Source organism: Lissotriton vulgaris, chromosome 11 (assembly GCF_964263255.1).
Source record: "Lissotriton vulgaris chromosome 11, aLisVul1.2, whole genome shotgun sequence".
In the NCBI taxonomy this organism is placed as follows: domain Eukaryota; kingdom Metazoa; phylum Chordata; class Amphibia; order Caudata; family Salamandridae; genus Lissotriton; species Lissotriton vulgaris.
In genome coordinates, this window is record NC_141699.1 from 1,070,483,678 (window position 1) to 1,070,510,217 (window position 26,540).

Consider the following 26,540-nt stretch of genomic DNA (forward strand, 5'->3'; position numbering starts at 1 on the left):
AGCCAGGAGTTATTTTCCTGGCCGTAAAGGGATTCCCTTCTGCCCTTTGCAGTTGATTAGTCCAGATCATACAACACAACTTCAATGTTGAATGTGAACAAGTTGGGAGGCGTTAGGTCTCATTGTCTCCATTGGGAAATTCTGAGCTTGGGCCCAAGTGCAATGAATCTGGTTATTGCCAACCATGTGGCAGGCTCCCCGAATATGAAAACAGCCATCCAGGGTTGGCTCAATCTTCCTACCCGCAAGTAGCATCTACATCTACAGATAGTTCAGGACATCTTCGATTTGTGAGGCAGTCCACAGGTGGACATTTTTGCCACTTTGGAGAATACACTCCTGAGGTCTTTTGGAGTGGATTAGTCTTTAGGCGTGAAGCTTAGCAGATAGATGGCCTCTGAAATACAGGGATACTGCCTCCTGTCTAGTCCATTCTTCCTAAGAGGCGTTATCCCAAACGGGTAGCGCACAACAGCACTACTAGAGGATGACCCAGGAGACAGCAGGGCGGGGCAGAGTCAAGAGGTGCTTAATGTAAAGATACAGTGAGGAATCAAGGTAGCGGGAACCACAAACATCGAAAGACCCGCAAGGCAGCTATAGAGCCCATAAAACAACTATACTTCGCAAGCCTTGCTGCTGATGCAATTGAAGCCCTGCCTGAGTGAAAGGAAATTGTGCCTCACTAGTCCTTGCAGTAAATAAAAGTGTTTGGGCCTTGATCCTACTCTGCCACACAAAGGTGGCAGGCGGAGCAAGGTAGTAGAGACTCCCACAGCTAGCTGTCTGAAATACATTTGCCCTCTGCATTCCATGTATAGTGTTTCCAATAACACATACAGTAAAAAGATGTTGTGAAAGAGCAGCATTACATGTGTCCATACTAAATTGGTTAATGGCACTAGAATGTTCCATCACATACATGGGTGCATCAGTACATACTAATGGGACTAGAATAAGCCACTACATACATCAGTACATACTAAATTGGCTAATCAGACTAGAATATTGTGTGTACCTTTGTAGCCGGACACGATTTTCTTTTACAGCTAATTCCAAACCAAAGGCAATTGAATGAACTAGAACTATTTTTGTAAAATATGGATAGTGCATGCAATGGATATTGTTTACCTTATTTGCCTGTATTGATTCCCTTTATTTAAAGTGATGATGATATTCGAAAGTATTGCTCAGATGGGACCGAAGTTGCCAAAAACATAAAATCTTGAAAAAGGCATTGAATAAAGAGGGCAGCAGCTTAAGGAATCCATCGTGTTTACTCTGAAGGTTTTGTTTACTTTAATCGGGCTTCATACAGTGATTTTGGAGTTGGCAGTGTTAGAGTTTAATTAAAAAGAGCTTTTAGCCCGGAGGTAGGAATTGTGTCCAAATAATTCCCTTTGTAATTGACTATTTATTCAGTACACCAGTTGTCAACCGGAGTAATTTGGAGCTGTTTATCCAATTAAAGGCAAAACTGATCTGGCTGAGAACTGCTGCTCTTTTCACACCCAATCAACGATGCTGTAAAAAATGAACTTTTATGAACTTATTTTCCTTAACTTTATGGGTACGCGGGACATGAGGCCTGGGATTTACATTTTTTTCACCATAAATGAGCTCTGCGCTTCAGGCCATTCTGAGATGAACCCAAGGAGCGCTCGGCGGCCCTTCGGTCTTTGAAGCGTTCCACATCGGAGTCTGCTTAATCCCTAAGAAGGTGAGGTCTATCATAAGGCATATCAATAAGGGATGAGTTAACATCGCCCAAGAAACCCCTTCTCAACAAGGCAAAGCGGCGCATGGCAACACGAGTACCAACGGCATGCCCAATGGAATCAATGATATCCAAGCCACAAAGGATGGTCAATTTAGCAGTGTCATGGCCATCCTGTATGGCCTGGGTTATAAAAGACAAAGGCCTTCCGGGCCACTGGTGAGGACTTTAGTGCCAGAATCCCGGATTGTGTGGGAATATCGGTCCAAACGGCAACTGGCATTGACCAGCCGGAGAGCCAAACTTGTGTTAGAAAAAACTCTCTTCCGGAAGGTCTCCACTATGTTCAAATCCCTATACGGAGGATAAGTAGGGAAGACATTCAAAATCGTCAGACAGTTGGAAGCTTGCACCACTAAGCTTTCAGGGAAGCGATGCTGAGTCACAAAGGAGAGGCCCCCAGATGGGAAGGGGGGAGGGAATCAGACGATGGTGCTACAGATTCTGGGTATTCACAGGGGCACCAGAGCAAGGTTTGGCTCAGGCCCCTAAAAGTTAGTTGGTGAGGGCCTCATTAATTGGCAACAGGGGCTCAGTATTGGTTTGCCTTGTCTGGAGGACTTGGTTTAGAACATTGGTCTTGACCTCCAAGGTGGGGAGCTGGAGGTCGACAACTTAGGCCGCACTTCGTATAACCATCGTAAACCAAGTACTTCGTTTCAGGGCAAGGGGTGAAACTAGGCCAGTGCCCGGATAAGTGTCAAGGCCACAGGAATCCTAGAGGTCCTCATACCAGTTTTCGTCATCGTAGCGTTGCCCAAACTAATCTCCCGCAACATACTTCTTGTCAGAGTCTGTCCCAAATAAGGAATGTAGCGTATGAGATCTGTCCTTCGCAACCGGGATACTAAGTGGCTCAGATGGAGCGGGCAAAGGCTGCAGTTCGATGGACGAGTGTGGCCTCGGTCAAATTTAGAGTGGTGCGGAGTCAGAGCACAGTAAACACCCCTCCTCCTCTGGCGTTGATGGAGTGAGTAAGGGCATTGTAGTTCCAGGAACTGGTGTGAAGCTGGAGTTGGAATCAGCAAAGGCACCAGTAGAGGTCAAGGGATGGTATCCAACTGGTGCTGAGGGCGAACCCACTGGCGGTATTTCAGATGGAGGACCTCTAAGCTCCGTGTGTCCTGCAGGCATGCGGGGATGGGTGGATGTGAGGTGTGAAGGGGGATGGGTTAGAAGAAATCTGAACGGTCGCAACATGATCTTGTGGAACTCTTCGATCGGTCTCGGCATCACAGACTGGCCTGGAAACTAGGGTTGTGCCAGGGCAAGTTGCTGTATTGGCTCGGACGTCGGGAAAGGGACAAACCCCACTTCATTTTTTTCATGGATTTATCTGAGGATTTAGGGCGTGACAACAATTGACCTCAGGTTTGACTTCTGGACCACCAACGGGATTGACACCGATGTTTGGACTTTGACCAGTGTCGGCATGGGGTCTTCCGATGCTTAGCATCATATAACTTACCCTCACGGTCCTGAACGGCTTTTGGATTCATCAATGCGCAATCGTAGCAGACCTTACGAGTCGTGGCCGGACCACAGGCAAACATGATCTGGATCGGTTACAGACAATTAATTGGGACAGTCCTTACAAGGTTTCAAACTGGTCATCTATAGAGGGCACTTTTCCCGTGCACACTGTAAAATTGAGGCACAAAGGGCCTCAAAAGAGATGAGGTACCTCTGTATCCGTGTCTGGTGGCGCAGAGAGAAACAAACTGACAGCACGCCAGAGAGGTACCTATACGACGTCATTTCTGGTGTGAAACAGAGTTGGTGCGAATCAGCATGGCACCAACTAACAGCATAAAGGTACAACAGAAACATTTACAAATCCAGTCTGAATCCTGGGAAAGTTTTCAAAAGGTGAGGGATCTGCAGTCAGAATATGGTACCTGAAAGTACAATTTCCATCAAAATAGTCTTAAAGGCTAATTTGCTGCTCTAACCTCTGCCCTATTTTCAATAATATTTCTGAGCCTGCTGCCCTGAAGGTACCACTGAAAGCAAAAAGAACAATACTTTTATTTAGCATTATCAGGATTGCAGCAAGCATCTATTAATGTGAATATGGATGCAGTTACAGGATGAAGGAAAGCACAGGGACAAAATAGCTTTCTTAGCCATTAACCAAAGGCTTTCCCTTTCAAATTCAATAAAATGTGTGCAGTTGTCGATACAAGGAGATAAGAGGGTCCAGTATATGAAATAAAGACAGAGGAAAGTGAAAGGCCGGGTCTGGTGGCTCAGTGGACTAATGAGTCTACTGCAAGGGTCTGTGTTCGACCTCATCGTCGCAGGTTCAAATCCCGGCGGGTCCACGCAGCCTTTCATCCATCTGAGGTCGATAAAATGAGTACCATTGAGTTGGGTAACACCAAACATCTGTTATTCAGCGCCAAGATACGCGTAGTGGTGACCGTGCACTTTACAAACACACATGTTATGTTATATTAAAAGGGGCGTGAGTGAAGGATACTTCTGGTACAGAAGCAAGTTATCATCTGATACTCAATAGCAATACTGGTACTTCACCATTAGCCTCTCTAAAAACATTTATCAGAAAGTGATGTGTTGATTTATCGTGTGTGTTGGGTGGCAACAGCACCGCGGGGGGACTCCTTCTCTTTCTTTGCCCAGGACGGCTCTAGAGGTGCCGCTGGGTAGCTAGGGATCCTTGTGGCGGCCATATTGGGAGGAGGCTTGACACGCTGGTTGGCTGACCAGTGGTGCGGCTCCTCAGTCACTCCCCCTGCGTGTCCATAATACTAGAGGTCCTTTCTCCGCGCAGCGGACGCGCTGGGCGGTCGCGCCGAAGAAGCGCCCGTCAGCGTCCCGGAGGCGGACGGAGCGACGGGTGGGGCTGGGCTATTTTGATACCATACCCGGCCGATATCATGATTCGGTATACGGCCGCGGAGCTTCTGTCCCTTCAAAAGGGAGCGTGCTCTTGTCACAGGGTCTTTCCAGGTCGGTATAAGGGTAAGAGGCGGTGTCCTGGCTGTGGGTGGTTGCCAGGCAATGCCCCGGCCACTATCTCTGACAGTGGGGTAGACAGGGTGAAGCATTTATGTCTGCTCCTAAATCCAAGATCATTGAGCAGACATGCTCTGGATATTTACGATCTTGTGGTCACGGAAAAGCCTTTATGTCTGATGCTGACAGAGACGTGGTTAGGGGAGTCTTCTAACCCGGATATTGCCATGGCAATTCCCCCTGACTATAACATCTTTAGGCAGGATAGATTGCAGGGGAGGGGCGGGGTGTGGCACTTGTGGTGAATAAACTGGTCGCGTGCTCTATTATTCCTATGGATGCAATTACTGGATGTGAATCTTTGGCCTTCTCCATAGCGTTATCGCCTCACCAATCTTTTAAAGGGCTCCTAGTTTACAGGCCCCCTGGATCGGTGGGCTCTTTCTTTGAAGAGCTCCAGTCGGTAGTCTCAGCATTGGTGTTGAGATCCGAGCATTGTGTATTGGCAGGGGACTTTAATTTCCATATGGATGATGGGTTGGATGCGGACACGATCAAAATGATTGATGTTACGGCTCCCTTAGGCCTCTCTCCTTATCCCTTTGGGCCGACTCATGAAAAAGGCCACACCCTGGATCAGGTCTTTTCCACTACCCTCGTTGAGATGTCGGCACCTTTGCCGGTGCTCTGGTCGGATCACTGGCTGGTCAAATTTCATGTGTTGGGTGCAAAAAAACCATCTAGTGCTGCTCTCCTGCGGCCGTGTCAAACACTGAGGGCGTATCATCGGGTGACCCCCGAAATGCTGGCACAGGCATGTCTGGATCATCCCTGTCCTATGTCAGGTGACCTGGAAAGGGATTTAGAGTCTCTGCAAGCATGGCAGACGACCTTGCCCCTGTGGTGGCCCCCGGAAAAGCAGCTAAACGGGTCTCTGCCCCTTGGTTCACTGAAGCACTGGCGACATCGTGACGGCAGTGCAAGGTGGCAGAGAGGGCCTGGCGCTCACAGTATGATTCCGTGGCCAAGCTTGCTTACAGGACATCTGTCAAAGCTTACCATCGTGATATCCTCCTTGAAAAGAAAGGTTATTTCGCAAGGAGGATTGAGACTGCCGCCAACTCGTGTAAAGAGATTTTTACTATCGTGAGAGAATTTACGGCCCCACGCATGAATTCGACCCAGGCAGCTCCTTCGGAGCCGTGGGTAAGTGCACTAGCTAATTTTCTTTACCACCAAGATAAAATTGATCCAGGACTCTTTTCCCCTGAGTGCGGCGGGAGTATCTCCCAGCACTGAGGGTGGGTTAGATTTAATAGCTAGATCGGATCCGGTTTTGGTAGAATTTCCGCCACTCTCAGTTCCCACGTCCTTGGAACTTCTGGCCAAATTAAAATCCGGGTCGCCTCTTGACCCGTGCCCTGCCAAATTTCTGGCGAAAGTGGCGGAGGTCATTAATCCTTTGGTGAATCCTCTTTTGAATCTTTCCTTGGGTGAGGGGGTGGTCCCGCATGCTTGGAAGCACGCAATGATCATTCCTCTACTCAAGAAGCCTGGTTTAGATCCTGAGGTTCTTGCCAACTACAGGCCCATCTCTCTCCTGCCTGCTTTTGTTAAGATCTTGGAAAAGCATGTGCACACTGTGCTCTCCAATTTCCTGGAATCCCACAATTTGCTTCATTCCACCCAATCCGGCTTCCGTACCAACTTAAGCACCGAAACGGCGCTATTGGAAGTCTCGGAGGCAATAAAGGAGGTGCTGGATTCAGGAGGCAAGGCTATGCTTGTGATGCTTGATTTGTCGGCGGCTTTTGACACCGTCCCCCATGAGGGTCTCCTCGTCAGACTTTATGAGATCGGTCTGAGGGGGACGGTGCTCAGCTGGTTTAGATCTTTTTTGGCCGGCCGCCGACAAACGGTCTGGGCCCCCCCCTTGCTCTGCCGTGGTACCGCCACTGGCGGTCGGAGTCCCGCAGGGCTCAGTGTTGAGCCCGACTCTCTTTAACATCTTTATGACCCCTTTGGCGGCACTGGCGGAGTCTTTTGGGGCCAGATCGTATCCTATGCCGATGATACCCAGCTCCTCTTTACGTGTGGGAAGGGAGCAGATTTTGACGGAGAGAGTATCGTGGGTGCCTTGGGGCTGTTTTTAATTGGTTCCAGCTAAACAGCCTTAAGTGCAACTCAGATAAATCTGAGGTACTCTTCTTCGGTTGTCCGTCTGATCCAGATTGGCAGAAATGGTGGCCTGTTAACATGTTCCCTCCAGCAGGTTCTTCCCAGCTAGCCAAGAATCTGGGGGTGAAGATCGATAACGGCTTGACGTTAAGATCCCAGATTCTGGGCCTAACGGGAACATGCTTTGGCCTCCTCAGGATGCTCCGCAAATTTCTCCCTTTGCTCCGGGCAGAGCATAGGAAGATCACGGTTCAGCCCTTAATTGGCTCGAGATTGGACTATTCCAATGTCCTTTATCTCAGCTTGCCGGAGTATCTTTTGCAACGGCTGCAGGTGGTCCAGAACTCGGCGGCACGGGCCATTTGTGGCCTACGCGGGCGAGTCAGAACATCTGACCTCCTGCAGTCACTCCACTGGCTACCTATCCGGAAGCGGATAGTTTTTAAGGCCTTGACGTTGGCTCATAAGGCGCTCTATTCCTCCGGAGCGAAATATCTTCAAAAGAAGCTAGCTTTCTACCATCCTGCCTGATCCCTGAGATCCGAGTCTTTGTCCCTGGCCGTGGTTCCTCGGGTAAAAAAGGCACGCATTGGGGGCCGGTCTTTTAGGCTGTTGGCTCCACAGTTGTGGAAAACTCTGCCCGTGTCACTGCGCAGCACTTCCAACCTGCTAGCATTTAGGAAGGGCCTTAAAACTTGGCTTTTTGTTCTCTAGATTTGCTCTTTCTTTTGATTTCTGGTCTCTTTTTCATTTGCCCCGTTGTGTTTTCTGTTACAGGTTATCAATAAAAGCGCCGGGACACTCCTCGGAGTAGCCGAGCACTATAAAAGACACAGTTAACATAACATGTATTAGGCCACGAATAGAGTAAAAGAGGATTCAAGAAAAGACAAGGGCCAGGCTGATTATTCAGTTAATTTAGTTGCCTTCCAGGGAACCTTGAAAGAGAGGAGAATGGGCAGGAGATTAAAAGGATGACGGGGATGTGAAGAAAAGAACAAACTTGCAATGAGAAGTATATTTGGTAAATATTCAGATACTTATATTAGGATCACAGGGGTTTATTTTTCAATACACAGTCTCCTCAACAGGAATATCTACTGGCACTGAACTAAATGGGAGAACAGGTAAGCCATGTTTTGTTAAGGTGCGGGCGGAGGATTTGATTCTATAAGCACTAGCTCACAGCAGTCTATGCACCTCCATTCACAGTAATTTAAGCACCCCCAGCATTAAGGAATGCAATCAAGCAAGATCCTTTCTTAAAACAAAATAATGATTAACAGGAGGTATAGATGTTGATAAACTGATTTAGCAAGGGCCAAATTTGTTAAAAATAAATAATTGAGTGCAGGAGTCTGGAGTTTATCCTAGGAGCCTGCAGCTGGTACTGCCAAATACCAGACTGCCTACTTTCAATCCTCCACCCTACACTTCTTTAATAGTTACCTCTGTGGTGCAGGTTCTTTTTAAGCAGTGCTTTTTCCCTTTGTGCTGTTTTTTTTTTACCATTCCCTTCATCCTTTCTATGGTCTGGCTTGACAACGTAGCTCTCGCAAGACAATTACGTGAGAATCACAGCAAGTAGCTTTGGCTCCGCCCACATGTGGGGAGCCAGGAGTACATGTTTTGATTGGGGGAAAAGTTGTGTTCTTCCACAGAAAAAGTGTTTGCCCTCCATACAGCTGTGATCAGTTTATTTATCCAGCTGTTTGAGCTCGAACTTTCAGGGGGTACACACGACATTGTAAAGTTATTAAAGAGTCTTAGATAACTAAATAATTGATGGTATTTTTCTCTGCCGCAGAGATGAGAGGAGGACAGTCATTAAACTACACAGATATTTAGGTCTTGCATGGCAGTGCAGAGATCACCTTACCTTTTAACCAACACCAATATTCTTCTACAGTTCTTTGCTTCAACAAAAATACATATCCATTTCCATGCTATCTACTTTTAATGCTTCACATTACCATGCAACATTCCTTTAACCCCTTGCATGCTGGTGACGGCTCCCGTCCGTCATGGCACACAGTGCTCGTGTGCTGACGACGGCCAGAAGCCGTCACAACCACGCCCGCAATCGGAATGTGCCGCACAGGAGCGGAATTCCGACCGCAGGCAAGGGGTTAAAGCCACACCTATTGACATTGCCAATGCTTGTTTCTGTCCGTTCTACCTCTCTCTTGCTCAGGGTCCAAGTCTGTTTTTGAAAAATAATTCCTGGTCCTCTAAAGTGAGTGCTGGTGCTCACTAGCTGTAACCGCCACCACATATTAGGCAAGGAGTACTGGAGCCTCCCGATGACATCAGGAGGGAGGATTTCAGTCAGATGTCTGCCGTGTCCTCCTCCACCCGAATTATCATGGTGGATGAAGATAGACAGAGTAGCAGATAGCCATCACGGCTTGCCCCGAACAGGAGACGACAACAAGCCATTGCGACAGCAAAGTAAGACAAAGAAACATATACGAGAGTGATTAGTGAATAGCACAGTGTCTTTAGGAACGGCTAAGGAATCCCAACAGCGGAGCTTCCTATGCATAAATGCCATCAATGAGAACATAAAATGTCATGTCGGAGAGTAAATTCACCTCAGACAATACTGGTTCTAGTCTAACAAAAGAACAACTTGATGCTCATCCCTGAAGCCAAATGGGAACACTAATGCAAACCATGCACAATGCATGAGAGGGGCTGACCCAAAACCTATTCTCTGTGCACTTGATGGTAATTTTTTGAAAAATGTATGAAATTAGACAGTCAAAACTAAAGCTGTCTTTAGCTGGACCTAAAATGACTAAAGCAATGAAATATAGAGCAGTAAGGAATACTACGCTCAAACCTGGATCAAAGCCCCTAAGGACTCCTTCACAGAGGTGCAGTAGAAAATGGGACTGTCCCAGAGGGTATTGGGACTCAGTGTTTCTCCACCAGACTGCCCAAAGTGTGGATGACATAATGAGGTAAACAGACTGTATAATGTGTATTATTGGGTCAGAGCTTGGGCGTGGGGATCGTGCCTCAATTTTGCCCTTATATCCGGTGGAAGGGATACCAGCGTAGTCCACCTGGAGGAGCCTACATCTCAGTTTTGTCAGTCTGTATATGATAATTGTAGGACTCTAGCACCTATGAATAAAGGTATAAATTCAAGATTTCGAATAGCAAAATGGATGCAATGTTTGGTAACAGATCATTGCATCAACAGTATTCACAGATACTACAATCCTACCATTATCATATAATCTTCATCACGGTGCTCCTTTTATGGCATATATCTATGCACCGCTGTTATAACACTTTGTAGCGAGATGGAATTAGTTACTTACCTGTACACTATAGTTCTCCAGTATTATCTTTCATAGATTCACATGCTTGTATCTTCCCCGTCGTCATGGTGGGAGTCTCACGGTAACAGAATGACCAAGCAGTATCATAGAGAAGAAAAACTGCATAGAAAATCCCCATAGGGGCTGTATTATTTGGTAACCAGACCATTTCTTTGTTTTGGTCCAAAAGCTAGCCAATCAGAATTGCTGCCCTGCCCTCACACTCCCCAGCAGCAGCTTCCTGCCTCAGATTTCCGTCCCCGAGTGAGAGACAAGGATAAATTCCGAGAACAAGATCTGCCTGAGAAACGGGGAGGCGGGCGGGCGCATGTGAATCTATGAAAGATAATACTGGAGAACTATAGTGTACAGGTAAGTAACTAATTCCTTCTCCAGTATTACATCTTTCATAGATTCACATGCTTGTATCAGAGTAGTAAGCAGTGCTCACCATATCCGTAGCGTTTCCAGGACAGAACCTAGAAGGAAGCTCTGCCGCCAAGCAATGACATAATAATAGCTATGAAAAACATCAGCAATACGATAAATGCATGTAATAACACATCAAAGTACTGTATAGCAAAAAACAATATGCCATTAGGCCATACCTTACTGGAATAGACGCTTCAGAACAGCCTGACCCACTGCCGTGTCCTCCTTCCACGCAGTGTCCAGACAGTAGTGCTTTGTAAATGAGTGGACACTCTTCCACGTTGCTGCCCTGCAGATATCTGGCAGTGCCACTCCTGCGAACAAGGCCATCGAGGTTGCCATCTTCCTCGTTGAATGCGCTTGCACTTTAGAATGTAGCGGCTTCCCCGCTTTGTCATGACATTTCAGGATAGCTGAGGATATCCATCTAGCAATACTCAGTCTCGACAATGGAAGACCTTTTCTCTGCCCTTCAAATGCGATGAACAATTGCTTGGACTTACGGAACGGCTTTGTCCTCTCAATGTAGAACTTTAGGCATCTTGAAATGTCTAGAGAGTGTAAGGCTCTTTCTGCATCCGATGAGGGCTTGCTGAAGAAAGTAGGTAGAATAATGGGTTCGTTCAGGTGAAAAGACGTCGCCACCTTGGGAATAAAGGTAGGATTAGTTCTCAATATAACCCTGTCCTGACGGAATTGTAAGAAGGGTTCCTCCGCCGAAAAGGCCTGGATTTCGCTAACCCTCCTTGCAGATGTGAAGGCGAGAAGGAGGGCTGTTTTCCAGGACAGGAACTGCAAGTCTGTCTTATGTATGGGCTCAAAGGGTGGCCTCATAAGCTGCGATAGCACTGTATTCAGATGCCACGGAACAGGTGGTCGTTGGATGGGTGGAAAGACTCTAAAGAGTCCTTTGATAAATTCCTTTATTACTCTGGACGACCAGAGAGATGGTTCGTTTGGCTTTCGCCTGAATCGCGATATTGCTGCTAAGTGCACCTTGACTGAAGCATGCGAAAGGCCTGACTTTGATAGTAAGAGCAGGTAAGGCAGGATACCTTCAGGCTGAACCTCAAAGGGATGCAAGCTTTGTCTGTTGCACCAGTGGCAGAACCGGGTCCATTTTGCTGTATATGTTTTGTTCGTGGATACAGCTCTCGCTTGTGAGAGGATATGCCTGCACTCTTGCGAAATGTTTAGATCCTGAAATTCACGCTCGTGAGGTTCCATGCGGACAACTTCAGAGAGCGTAGATCCGGATGCAGAATCTGGCCTTTCTCCATGGAGATGAGGTCTTGAAATGTCGGAAGCTGAATCTTGTCGCCCCTCGACAATTGAAGGAGGTCTGAAAACCACGCCTGTCTTGGCCAGGCTGGAGCAATCAGTATGATCCGGCACGGTTCCAGTCTCATCTTGCGCAGTATGCGCGGAATCAACGGGAACGGAGGGAACGCGTATGCAAACCTTCCTGTCCAGTCCATGAGGAATGCATCTCCCATGGATCCCTGTTGACGGTACCTTGACGCAAAGTGAGTGCACTTTGAATTGGTTTGAGTCGCGAACAAATCTAATGTGGGAGTGCCCCACCTTTGGAACAGAATGCAAATCTGAGTGTCGTGAAGTTCCCACTCGTGTGTCGCATTGGGAGTGCGGCTCAGGGCGTCCGCCCGAGTGTTGAGGACTCCCTGTATATGCTGGACTTGGATCGAGATTTCGTTGGATATGAGCCACTTCCAGATCCTTTGCGCCAGCGCTGACAGCTGTTTGGATCTCGTCCCGCCCTGTTTCAGCAGGTAAAACATGGACGTGGTGCTGTCTGTTTGAATAAGTACTGACGACTGACGTATTCTGGGAAGGAAAGCTTGAAGCCCTAGGAATACTGCCTTGAGCTCCAACATGTTTATGTGAAGCTGAGCTTCCCAATCTGACCAAAGGCCTTGAATCTCCAGTTCTTGAAGATGCGCGCCCCATCCTTTCAGTGAAGCGTCCGTCGTCATCACGAAGTCGTGATCCCGAGGAATGAAGCTCAGTCCCTGGTTTAGGTTTTTTAGGATCTTCCACCATGACATGGCCACCTTCATACTGGTCGTGATGGTAATGCGATCCTCGAAGGTTCCGCTGGCCTGTACCCACTGCTCGTCGAGTTGTTCCTGCAAAGGTCTCATCCTTAGACGACAGTTTGGTACCAACGGGATGCAGGATGACATCATCCCCAACATGGACTTGTAAATTCTCACGGAAGTGGACTTTTTTGCTTGTAGAGAAGTCGTCAGTCCTCTGATCTTTCTGATCCGATCTTTGGAAGGGTAGGCTTTGCCCTCTTTGGTGCATATCCATGCCCCTAAGAATTGTATGCCCTGGGCCGGAGTCAGCGAGGACTTCTCCAAGTTTGTTCTCAGGCCTAATCGCTGAAACAACCGGACGCAGTTTTGTAGAGCTTCCGCTGCGTCCCTGAAAGATGGACCTGTCACCAGCCAGTCGTCCAGGTATGGGTAAATGTAATGGCCCTGTAGCCTTAAGTGGGCCGCCACCGGGGCCATGCATTTGGTGAATACCCTCGGGGCCGATTTGAGTCCGAACGGCAGGACTCTGAACTGGAAGTGGCGACTCTCCACAGCAAACCTTAAATACTTCCTGTGCTTCCGATGGATGGGAATATGGAAGTACGCATCCATGAGATCCAAGGACGCTAAGTAGTCCTTGCCCTTTAACATGAGTAAGATCTCCTGCAACGACAACATTCTGAAGGGTATCTTTTTTATGTAATGATTGAGATCCCTCAGGTCCAATACCTGTCTCCATTTCTGGGCCTGTTTCTTTTTGATGAGGAAGAAATGTGAATAGAAGCCTCTCCCTCTGAGATGCTGTGGTACTTCCTCTATGGCTCCCTTTTGTAGGAGCGAGAGAACTTCCATCTGCATTTCTTTGCGATGATGGTTGGGCCTGAGCACTGGAGGGTGGTCCGGTGGTATTTCCACAAATTCCAGTGTGTGGCCCCTGCTGATGACGTCCAGGACCCATTTGTCCGATGTTATGGACATCCAGTTGGCGTAGTATTGAGACAGATAGTGGTCGTCGTCCGGGATCTGTAGTGTGGGGAGCGCCTGCCTGAAATCATTGACGTCTATTAGACTGCTGATTTTTCCCCCTGGCGTTGGATTTACCTCTGGACTGTTGTTGGTAAGAGGAGTTGGAGGATCTGTACTGATTGTTGGAGTTAAACTGACGATATCCCTGCTGACTGTACGGCTGATATCTGTTAGATTGAAAAGAGGATCGTTGGTTAAATTGTCCTCTTGCACCCCTCTTCCGAAAGGACTGAAACCTTCCCTGCTGGAGAGATCCCAGCGCTCTAGCCGTATCAGTGTCTGACTTTATGCCTTGCAATGCCTCATCGATATGCTTCCCAAACAGGTTCTCACCGTCGAAGGGCATATCGACAATCTTCGCCTGCACTTCTGGTCGAAAAGAAGTCGCCTTTAGCCAGCCCTGTCTGCGAAGCGAGACCGCCCCTGCCATTTGCCTGAAGCCTAGGGACGAAACATCCATGGCGATGTCGATAGACTCAGCTGCTGATTTTGCTCCTTCCTTGAGAAGGGCTGCCGCTTCTTCCTTTCGATCCTCCGGAAGCGCCGACAAGATGGGGGCCAGATCTGACCATATTTGCCTGTTGTAGCGGCCGAGCAGAGCCATCGCATTTGCCGCTTTGATGGTAGAGGCTGCCATGACCGCAAACCTCTTACCCGCTCCATCCATTCTCCTCCCTTCCTTGTCTGGTGGCACTAGTGATGTAGCCACCGGGTTTTTTGAGTTTCTTTGCGCCGCCTGTGTCACCACCGATTCCGGCCTGGGATGACCAATGAGGCAGGCTGCCGTAGATTCTGGAGCTCTGTATTTCTTTTCGATTCGCGGAACTGAAACCGCTATGGAGGCTGGTGTTTTTAGAATCTTGAGGCCCTCCTCCCATAAATGCGGGATAATAGGTATTGAGCGGAGTGACTTCTTGTTATCATCCTTGAAATCGTACAAGAAACAATCCGTTTCCTGTACGTCCACATCCAGACTGAATCTCTTGGCCGCCCTTTCCATGATATCATGGAAGCCTCCGATGTCCTGAGGAGGGGAGGTAGATTTGAGTGGTTCAGGCGATGCAGCTGAAGGCAAAACGTACTCGTCCCATTCCTTGCCCGAGGCATCATGGACTAGCTCTCCATCTTCGGGCTCTTCATCGTCATCAGAGTCCGTTAGGTCATCCCTAATAGTAACCACCTGCGGAGATTGAACTCCCCGATCTTGAGGGGCAGGTGCCTGTTTGGGTGTCTGCGTGGGAGGCGTGAGCGTAACTGGCTGCGATGAGTTCGCCTCCGGGAAGCGACGATAGTAGTCGTTCAGCATCAGTCTAAGGTCAGACACAAGGGTGAGGGGTATGGAAACTGTCTCCTGACGTTCTTCCTCCCGTGAGTCCTCGTGCTGCTCCTCTTCATCTTCATAGGCACCAGATTCCTGGAATGATTCATATCTGTCAGATTGTGGCCTGTCCTTGAAGGAAAAGGTTTCCTCCTCATCCGTATCCTGGCTTTTTATTTGAAGCTGAGAGGGGCTGTAGGCAGCACCTGAGGACTCCTCTCCCTCCGAATCCTGCTCCAACAGCGATGTTGGCGGCAATGGAGAAATCTTTGTCCAAGAGGTGAATTCCGCGGACTTACTGATGGTAGCCGAACCTCTTGTCGACTGAAAAGAGCGTATGGAGATCATGGTCTTTGATTGAGGAGAACTGTAGGCTTTAGCTGTTGAAAGTAAGATTTTCGTCGCCGGAACCACCGTCGACGGGACCACCGTCGACGGGACCATCGTCGACGGGACCATCGTCGACGGGACCATCGTCGACGGGACCTTCGTCGACGGGACCTTCGTCGACGGGACCTTCGTCGACGGAACCTTCGTCGACGGGACCTTCGTCGACGGGACCTTCGTCGACGGAGCCTTCGTCGACGGGACCCCCGTCGACATTCGAGACATCGAACCTGTCGTCGACGAAGTCGTCGTCGTCGTCGTCGACGGGCCTGACAGAGACATCTTACTCATCGATGTCGTTGCCGTAGACGTCGTGGTCGTCGACGCAGCCTTAGATGAAGCTGAAGATGACTGAATCGAAGGTTTCACCACAGACTTATGAGCAGAAACCATCGAACTGGTAGAAGGTGCAGATCCAGGACCTTTAAGACTAGACTGCTTCCCCAGAGGAGTAATAGGAAGAGATGATGTCGATTTTTCTTCAGATTTACCCCTTTTAGGCTCCACTTTCTCCACAGAAACAGAGGCCTTCCTTTTCTTGGGAGTGGGGTGAGAAGATTCTTCCTCAGAATCTGTGCCTGGAGTGGCCTTCTTCTTCTGAAGCCACAACAGTAATCTTGCCTCCCTGTCACGCTTAGTTTTGTCAGAAAATTTTCTACAAAGCTTACAGGACTTCACCAGGTGTTCAGGGTAGAGGCAATAAAGGCAGTCCTCATGTGGGTCCTCAGAGAAGAGTCTGGCCTTCCCACAGGATCTGCATGGCCTGAACAGCCTCTTCTTAGAGCTTTCAGCCATTTTAAGCAAAAAGAATACACACAATACCTCAAGGTAGAAGGCGGTAAACAGATTCCCAAAGGGTCAAAAGTTCACACAGGAAACAGAAGAAAACTGAGCAGAGCTCAGGGAGACTCCTTTCTCACACGAAGGCGGTTGGAAATCTGAGGCAGGAAGCTGCTGCTGGGGAGTGTGAGGGCAGGGCAGCAATTCTGATTGGCTAGCTTTTGGACCAAAACAAAGAAATGGTCTGGTTACCAAATAATACAGCCCCTATGGGGATTTTCTATGCAGTTTTTCTTCTCTATGATACTGCTTGGTCATTCTGTTACCGTGAGACTCCCACCATGACGACGGGGAAGATACAAGCATGTGAATCTATGAAAGATGTAATACTGGAGAATATGCCTTGCCATCACACTGGGATGTTAAGTAAGCAAATCTATGAAAGATACAATGCTGGAGACGTAGGATTTGTGTGTGGAATGACGCCCACTGCATTGGGGACAACAAAATAAACATCCTGGTTTTAAATCAAAGAATAGCTGGGGCAAAGTGTGAAGAACAAAGGAAGAGTCTTGAGAGTAAATGCTGCTGCAGATTCTGTGTTGCAAATATGTGGCTCACTGCAGTCTATTACCTTTCATACCTCTAAGGGAAAAGATTCCAGCCATCATTTTAATTTTTAAAAATTTTTTATTGTCTTTTTTAAATTATTTTTTTATTTCTTTATTTTCCATTTTAGTACCAACGTGTCAAAACACTGTAAGCAGAGGACATTTCCCCATGTACAATCCATCACTTTTTTTGGGAGCTTCATTGTGTTGCCCCTAAGTGCGACGGGTATATCCGTATGTGGTTTCGGTGCACACGGTGCCACTGGAACGAAGCTGCACCTGGCTAATGAACCCTAATCAAGGCGAAAGTGGTCCTGGGTCGCTTGTGTCCTGTTCATGGAGGACATGGTCTGGCAGTTCAGTCTGGACTGTTCCCACTGGAGCAGGGTCAGGGACAATCCGCTTATAGCTGGGTCTAGACTGAGGTGGCATCGTGCGCGCAATAATGATCGACTGGGATGCGGATCGAGTAATTACCAGAGGCTGAGATTAATCCAAGCAGTTCGTCCATCACTTTTTTCTAAGTTTCAGTGGGAGGAGTGCTTGCCACGAGAGGTGCACCTCCATTATGAATATCCCTTTGCTGTGATTGGTGGCCTACCCCTGCAAGCAATGGCTCCACTGACCGGAAACAGGTGATGGGAGTCCTCCGCTTGTGCCAGGCCATTCTCCAGTCCTCTCCTGCACTGGTAATGACTTGTGGTCTCCCACTATCCATGACCTACCTGGAGAGACTGATATACTGGCACCTTGAGACACGCAAGGTTAACAGGCCAGATACAAAGGATAGTGCCAATTTTGACTCTAATCTGTTGATTTCTGGCAAACTCGGGAGCAATCAGAAACAGGCAGCTATCACATAACCTTTGAATGCAACCAAAACTATTTAGTACATTGGATTATCAAATGATTAATCCAAACTGAAAATACAGTTCAAAGCTCCCATTATTAATGAACGTAAAAAATGCAGCACGGACCTAGTGCCTAGAGCAAAACTTGCTGCCGAGGACCTGGAAATTACCAAGTAGAACACCACTGCAAAAAATACCCTGGAAAAAAATAAAATCCCAATATTATGGTGACTGGAAAGTATCTGGCTTATGTGTGGCAAACAATATTGTATAGGGGAAAGGAGTTGGCCCAACGGCTAGGGCAGTCGACCTTGCATCTGGGGAACTGGGTTTGAGACTCAGCAATGAACGCTGAACATCCTCTGATTCTGGGCATATCGCTTAATATCTCCGTGCCTAACAAAAATGAATATGTCCTCATGTAATGCAACTGGTGCTATGTAAAGCGCTCTGATGCCCGATTCGAGTCAAGTTTGCGCAATATAAAACTCTGTAAATAAATAAATAAATATATATATATATATTTTTTTGGGGGGGGGGGGCTGGGGGGGGAACACACGGTATCCCAATGAGAGCCACACTCTAGACAAGGTGAAGGTTACCAGCCTTTATTTCAGGTGCAAATGGGTGCGCCGGCCAGTGCAAATAAGCAGTCTTTCCAAAGCCTGAGCGTTTCAGGATCATCCCTTCTTCAGAGGCATACATGAAAAGTTCGCGCTGCAGGTAGGCAACAACTTCCTTTATGAAATGTCACGCCCCTTATTCACGTCAATGTAGTTATGGGAGTTGTAGTGCCAGCATTTCCTTAATCAATTTCAATGCGCTGATACCTGCCGCACATAAGACCCAGCATGGGTCCCGGCGGTTGCATCCATTTCTAATCCTGCCACATTGCTCCAAATTCGAAAACGGTGAATCTGACTCCGTGGCCCCCTAGGTATCATGGGGTGGTGCAGGTTCGGCAGCTTGAGCAACCGCCTACAAGTTTTTGACCCATTTGCACCTGAAATAAAGGCTGGTAACCTTCACCTTGTCTCGAGTGTGGCTCGCATTAGGATACCGTGTGTCAAAAAAAAATATATATATATTCTTACTCTCAACTCAATGGATAACATCATGTAATAAATATCTGAAAAGTTCTTGATACATGCAGTTTTTGTATTTCATTCGTTAGGTCTCATATCCTGGACTTTATCCAGTACAATTTCAGTTCCAAATTTCTTTTAACTCTACTTTCTATGATTAGAAATATACTCTTGCACACGAACAAATACTCAAATATTTTTATTTGTCCCAGTAATAAATATTTGTATGCACACATATACAGTTCAAATGTACTTTTTGGAGAGAATTTATTTTTACAGCTTTTGAAATTTGGCGAAAGAGTTTCAATGTGTGCCCTCTTCAATCCCAGATACTACTCACTGGATTGACAATGTTACAACTTCATCCCTTTTCCATACCAACGTCTTAATGGCATGAAGCTGAACCCAAGCGTGAGCACGGGGCACCAATATCCCTTTCAAAAACCAAAACAAAAAGTAAGGTCCAAATTTTACACTTTTCATAAAGAAGAGTAGAAGTAGAGCCTCCCTTTCTGTAATAATTCGATCTTTAGTTCTTCTTAGACCTGCGTTACCTGAATGCGTTGATCAGTTATCAATTTTCATTTTAAGTAACTGGGTCACTGTTCAGCTGGGACCCTGGCTTCGCAACTTGTGCTACTTTCTTAAGGCAGCTTATAAGCTTTACTAAAACACACGGGCTTGCTGTAGCAGCTGAGGAACAGCATGGGAAACATAATTCAACACAACGCTTGAGCTCAGGCGTAAAAGATTCTATTCCCAAACACCACTTGGCCCCTCAAACCCTCTTATTTGTTGAGGGAGCCAGCTGAAGCAGTCTTCCAGTCATATACTCAGAAACCAGAAGTCGGTGCGTGAGCAGTATGTGTTTTCTCCTGTCATGGCTTTCCCCCACGAAACAAAAGGGAAGATGCAGTTTTGTGAAGGTATATTTGTTTGAGATTCTGTTCCGCTAAAAAGGCATTGAAGATTTATTGATCAGATGATCACCAGACATAAAATGTGCTCCAAATGTTTTTAGAAAGGGGCCATGTCATTTTCTTTTAGTATTGCGGTTTGTTCCCTCAGATCATTTTGATCAGGACCATATAGTATGCCAGTCGGACTCTGATAGGCTGAAAGAAGTTTTGTAAACCAATTCTCTGAAGTCTGATCATGAGGGCAATGTCTTGGAATAGGAGGTCTAAAGGGCTTGTTCAAAGTATGTGTGCAAGGACGTGACGGCAAGTATGAACCTTAATTTGGGATCGAAGATCAACGTCTACACTTTACGCAGGATCACATTTCAGTACGAAATCACTGTGATTGTCGGACATGTATGAAGCGATCCAGGAGTTAGTCTTTCATTGATAGAAGGAGTCTGGCCAATCTTGGAGCCCTCAAATCCAAGAACCTGACTGAAGATTCTGAAGCAGATTTCCAGATTACATTGAAGGCTGACATTGTTTGTTTGTGGTTAAGGGTTGAAACGCATGCTGCCTACGATGCGAAGCTGCTAGCTACAACCTTAGTTCAAGAGATTCCTCGGTGGTCGGAAATCAGGGTCCCCTACATTCATCAGTAGTAGAATCAATTCACAGGGTGTGGGGACAAGCAAGCAAGGTTCTTTGCAATAATCATGCAACTTCTCCTGTTTCTGTCTGAGAGGTAGTATTGGTTCAGACATACAGAAACTAGTAGCTGCAAGTCGTGTCAAAGGCCACAGAAGGCTCGCTCCAATGATCTAATATACAGTTTGAAGAGCAGCTAATTTAATGTCCAAGGACTTCATACATTCCTGGTGTTGGAGAGTGTTTAGGAGGTAAGATATTTCTTGCCCTACCTGTTTTCTCTCAATGATGTGCTCTTTCATCATTCTGTTAGCAGTCCAGGGATCCCCTGGTTTAGGTCTAGCAAATAGGCAAATAGACCAATCCCTGCATTGCTTCAATTTCTCTACCTTGCCAAGTACTCACAGGATCACAAAAAGAGGTGAAGCGGTTTGTGGCCTAGAATAGCATGGGTTCCCCTATACAAGTGGATTTTACCCCGTCACAACATCTCTGGTACCCAGCGAGTTAGTATGTGTTCTATATTTCTCGGCATGGATACATAAAACCTATACTTGCAAAAGAGAGCCTCACCTATATTCTTGACATACATCAACGATGAAGCCTAGCGTGCTGCACCTTCTGTTAACTCCACTAAAGAACTGCAGTCAAACTCGGCAATCTTCCATTTTAGGCTTTTTTGTTGGCACATGCCATGCCAACATGAGGATTCGGTGGAAGTATCCATGCCATTGCAGCCTTTGCAGATTAGCACTAAAAGGTGGGGAAGAACTGCACGATTTTGTTGTTCTATTCTGCTCCAGTTGGATCTAATTTTCTGCGTTGGGATTAACTTGAGGATTCACTTGAGGCTCAACTACAGGAGAGGCCTTTTGAAGTTGTAGCCACTGAAACTTGTATTTCTGGTGAAACTCACTTAAGTGAGATGAATGGTTGACCTTGTCTCTCTTTTCGGTAATAAAGCTTACCTAACTTTCCCTTTTGTAAGAGTTAGTGCTAGGCCGATTCCAGTCTTTTGTGCCCAATTTATTACACAAGTTTCATTTGCACAAGGATGTGGTTTTACCAAAGCAAGGTTCTTGTCTCTCCAAAAAGTAGAGTTTTATAGCTGAAAGATTTGGAAGGGCAGTCAGGAGTTACTTGGAGACGGCTGCTTCCTTCACTTATTGCTTCTCTTGGCCGGGTCGCATAATAAAAGAAACGTCTGGCGACTGATTATGCAACACCAAGCCACAATTATAGTTTATGCACAAGGAAATTCGCCCGTCACAGCTCATTCACGGTAGGGCAACAAGAGGGATCCTGGCGTCCAGTGTAGAATTTCTTTGTTGATTTAGTACCAAAATTGTGGTACTCGATTCATTTCCATATTTCACTAAAAGCTTCTGCTGGAACCATGTCCCACATCAGAGTTTGGATCTGTTGTTCTCAGATTATGTGTTTGAAGTTTGGACACTACAGTATCACTGATGAAAATGTACTTTTTGTGCTTGGTCCATCACCGTACCATTAGGACGGTGATAAAGAAGAGGGGGCTAGTAATGTCCAGATACTTACCAGTGGGTCTTCATTAACATAGAGAACATCCATAGTGTGTTGGAATCCTAAGGTCTGCACAATTGCCTAGTCTCCATCGCTCACTGCCTCCAGGTGGCCTGTCACGCTTAGACTATTTGTATCTACGGCTTGGGTAGATAAGGTCTAGAAAAAGGCCTGGTCCCATGGAGCCAGATTTTCGAAATTATATATGAAATTAAAATGAGGGCAAGGGAGGAAAATTGAATACAACTTTCAAGCCACCAAAACACATTTGAATGGAAAACCAGATTCACAAAAGTAAACAAAAATGCTATAAGTGTAAGCAAGTTTGTAAATAACTTTCAAAATAGAAATGTACAGGGTTTCTTAAAAGCTCAGGTAATATGACCCTATTTTCCTTTTGTATACAGTGCAATGACCATCATACCTCCATTTAAAAGAATTACTAAATTAGCTATAACCTCTTGATCTGAAGACGGGACATGAGCAATCACACTTCTGCGACGGATGAATGATCTTGTGGGAACCTGGGTTTGGTAAATGCTACAATAGTTATTGTCAGAGAGTTTCTAGAAGAACCTTTAAGAATGCACACAAGATAAATGGGTAATACTGTTCAAGAGGCTACGATTCTGGGTAACCAACACACACACATACTAAGTATCAGTGAGTAAATGGTCTGATGGGCTAGGAGTTCCTCAAGGGCCTCTCCAGCCCATGCACTAAGGAGGTGGGGATGCTATATTTTTACTCTCGTGATCTACAGGGCCTATTGCCATATCTAAGATCAGCCACTGGCACACAATCTTACTAATTAGCGCTGGGAATCCAGGTCACATTGTCATCATCATTTTTACTCATTTGATGCAGACCTGTTTGAAACTGGGGTAGCCATGCCTTTGCTCAAACAAGTAGGAAATGCAAAATGTAACCCTAAATATTTTCATTATGCCAAATCCAGTTTTGATAATGTATTTGTGGGGCAGAAATATACAGCCTGTATTTAACCACCAGCAGAAAAAGAATTATATTTCAACAATTACCATGTGTCGTAATTTCTTGAAATCCACCCAAGATAGTTGGAAAGGTCCTTCTAGGTGATTTCAGCAATGTGATGAAATTGACTTCAAGATGCTTTTAGTTAGCAACATCTCCTGCATCATCATTTTTCACAAGAACTAATGAAATTGGACCATATTAAATGCCTTGACTGATGAAATCAGATCAAGCATTTCGTTTAAAGGCCCAGAAGGCAGTGGCCGATATGGATGTAAAACACTAAAGTTCTTAAAATGCTTCTTTTCTTCTCTGATTTTGGGAGCTTTGCAAGAAAGTTTCCCCAAGCCACTTCCATTTCAGATTGAGTCCTCATCCTGCATCTTATTGACCGGGCAGGGGCAAGGTTTGCATTGGATTTTTGGATCCATGCTCTGGACACTTGTTCCCTTATAAGCGTCTGCCTATCTAGTTTGAAAGTCGTCCTACAAGGCCAAATTTATCGCCAAAGCTTCAGAAAAATTGCTTCTTCTGTTCAATCCTCTTCTGAAGATTCCTCTTCCGCCTCCTGAAGCCACTGGATAAACTTCTGAAGCTGTTGATAAAAAAAGGACGAATTAATTCACTCCCTCTTGGTTCCACACCTACATTTTCAACTTCTTTTAAAATGTATCTATACTTAAGAGTTCTCGCAGTTCTGCACACACGTATCAGAGTTAGCCAATCAAAGACACAAGCAGCCACAGCAATGTGGTTCTCTAAATCTCAACTCTAGGTGTACAGACCAAAGGCTCATGAAAGTTTGCTAGAGAATTCACTTTTCAGAATTCTGATTCCATCTTCAGGACATAGGCCAGTACAGACAAGCTATGAAAAACAATATACTGTTGCTACGGCATAACCTTGTACATTTCTAAGAAATTAGTCTATGTTCATTATTTCATTCAAAGGATTGTGCACTAAATTCTGCATAAAGGGGCAATTTGACTGCCTCATCAGTACACTCTTAAATGGACTCTTCGATGGGGGTGTACAATATTTTTCTTCTGAAAGCCCTACACTTAAAACGCCCTGCAATAAATATGAGCAGAGAGAGATGCACAACAATAATCAGTTGATTTGCATAGAAGTGCCCTTTTTCATTCATAGGATAACTATTGCTACTCACTGCTTGTCGTTTGCGAAGCTGTTTGCCCTCCTCAGAGGTATTGGTCTGCGAAAACCAGCGCACAATCATCTCCTCTGCCACGATTTCCTGCTGGTAAAAGGCCATTAGAACCTACAAAAAAGATTTTTGGAGCTAATTATGACTTTTCTGAAGTTTCAGAGCTGGAAAACATGACCAATCCATTGCTAGTAATCACTGGATGCATGATTAATAGGTTTGAATGGTTACAGAAATGCTTTTCGAAAACGTCTTCCACTGAGGACATGTTTGTAATCCAGCTTTGCACCTCTCAGCCAGAACACTGTCAATCTCGGCCACCCTAGCTTTCTAGGATTGCTCCATTGAGGAATCAGTGAAATTACATATCTACCACTTGGGGATAAAATGTATAGATACCATGTCACTTGCAATCTAAAATAAAAGAACGCGCTGGTATGACCTTGCCTAGCCTCAGGCAAATGGGGGATAAGTGGATTGATCTTTTCTCAAAGTTCTTTTTAGGAATCTTGATAGATTCACTGAAGAGAATGTCATCCCAAGCTGAATAAAGCAGTGCCGGAAACCTTGGTTCCCACTGAATCGCATTTCCTTCCTTTCACCATACCTTAAAATGTAATTTGGGCAAAGACTAATCGGATACTTGCAGTGACAACTGCATTACAAATATTACTGAAGATTCTATTACAGAGAATGAATGCTCCAATTATGGCTTTATAAGGTCAAATTATTCAAATTATTGCATTCACGCTCTGACTGCTCAGATTACCCTAGACAAAAAAGTACACAAAATAAAACTGAAAATGAATCAAAGGCAATGCCAGATAGCTGAGAAATGGACACATGGCAATGTCACTCACAGTTATCAAACTGGAGGCATAAGGGGGGGACCAAGATGACCAGTTCCTGTAAGTTGGGTCCATGCAAAAAGCTTGAGTGTATCAGGGTAAGGTGTGCCTCATGGCATATCATTTTTATTTATCCCTCTAGCCGTAAACGCGCATGCATCAACTAAGGAAAACAACCCAAACAGTATTTACCTTGACCATTGAGGCCCACAGGCTCTCGTGTTCCAGAAAGAACTCTTCAATCGCACAGAGCGTATCCAGGTGATCAGAAGCCCTTTTTATGTAATTCTTAAACACGGGTGCCCACCTTTTCAGCAGCTGTTGAAAGATAAAGCACATGTATGAAACGCATCTAAGGAAGGATGTCACCAGCCCACCTCAGCAGACAGACATCAGCCTTGAGCTTATGAAGTTTAGTAAAACAGGGGATTCAAAGGATAATCTACTTTTCCTTAAAGCGAACCCTTAGTCCAACTGCAGGAACATCTCTTGAACAAATGCGTCCATTTGGGGGAACAAGTGGAAGATGTGTTGACTGTGTGGACATCTGATCTTTGCGATAGTCAATGGAATAAAGCCTCCTGAGTCAGTTACTGCTTATCCCTATTCGGGCTCTGCATTAAGTCATGGTCAATGGGTGATGTTCTGGGCCTCCTCGTACTCCTTTCGATCACACAATTTCATTTGGGTAGATGTTCATCACCTTCAGTGCTGGATAGAGATTAAGCCGGATGAAAACGGTATTCAACACCAGACGAGCAAGCAACTAGCGAGGATTCATGGCAGTTCACAACATTCAGAGAAAGCACTGATTTTGCTCCTGCTAACTGGTTAGATCTAGAGCAGGGCTTATTTAGTGCATCATCACAGTTCAAAATTGGCTTTGCTCAATGTCTTTGATGTCACCATGTGTGAAAGTTACATAATCCCCCCGAAACTCCCCGCCACCCCCAATTCAATAGGCTGACACTCTGCTCATACACTTAGATTAACAGCCTGTTTGGTAATACACATGGAAAGTCCATCCACTGGATAATTCCGGGCAGCTACATAGCCCTCCGACACCTTAGAAGGCTAATTCCGAGGCTGGCTCCCAAGAATCACCCACTACTCTCAAGCCCCCCATTTCCCTTCAGTCTTCTTTTATCACCTGTGGGTGAAGGGCTTATTTCTCTTATAGAGCAGATGGGTCACATGTCTGAAAGTGCTGAAGGAATACAAATACAAGAGTTACTATGGTGGATAACTTTGACTACACTCCCACTTACTATTCTATTCTTTTCAGTCCTCCGTACGAGAAGATTCTCAAGAATTAAGAAAAGCCAGTACGATGGGGGTAAGAGTTGAGCCCTTGATCAACCCCAAACTCTTTCTGCTTTTAGACAAACTAATTATACATCTCTATAGATAACTTTTTATTTTATTTAACTTTATATTGAACTTTATCATCTTACAGTACAAGCATTCAATTAGTACATCTTGGCATAGGCACATTGGCAGTTTACATTTATAACAGCAGCCTAGCAGGGGTATATAGTGATGGGCCATTTTGTAAGTTATACAGGTATGAGTGAGCCGGTCCAGAGTATACGTTATATGGCACCACAAATAGGGGACTTGAGTGTG

The 26,540-nt window shown here is 45.9% G+C and overlaps 1 protein-coding gene across 1 annotated transcript in view; it reads right to left on the bottom strand.

Moving 5' to 3' along the window:
- Positions 1–19,002: 19,002 nt before the first annotated feature.
- The window catches only part of EIF2B5 (eukaryotic translation initiation factor 2B subunit epsilon), an 85,815-nt gene continuing 78,277 nt past the window's right edge, over positions 19,003–26,540 (bottom strand). Inside the window, exons 14-16 of the mRNA XM_086944466.1 lie at positions 25,107–25,232; positions 24,070–24,180; positions 19,003–23,496 (exon numbers count right to left, since the gene is read on the bottom strand). Coding sequence (XP_086800592.1) covers positions 23,437–23,496; positions 24,070–24,180; positions 25,107–25,232 — 297 coding nt within the window. The 3' untranslated portion in view covers positions 19,003–23,436. The remainder of the gene's footprint in view (positions 23,497–24,069; positions 24,181–25,106; positions 25,233–26,540) is intronic.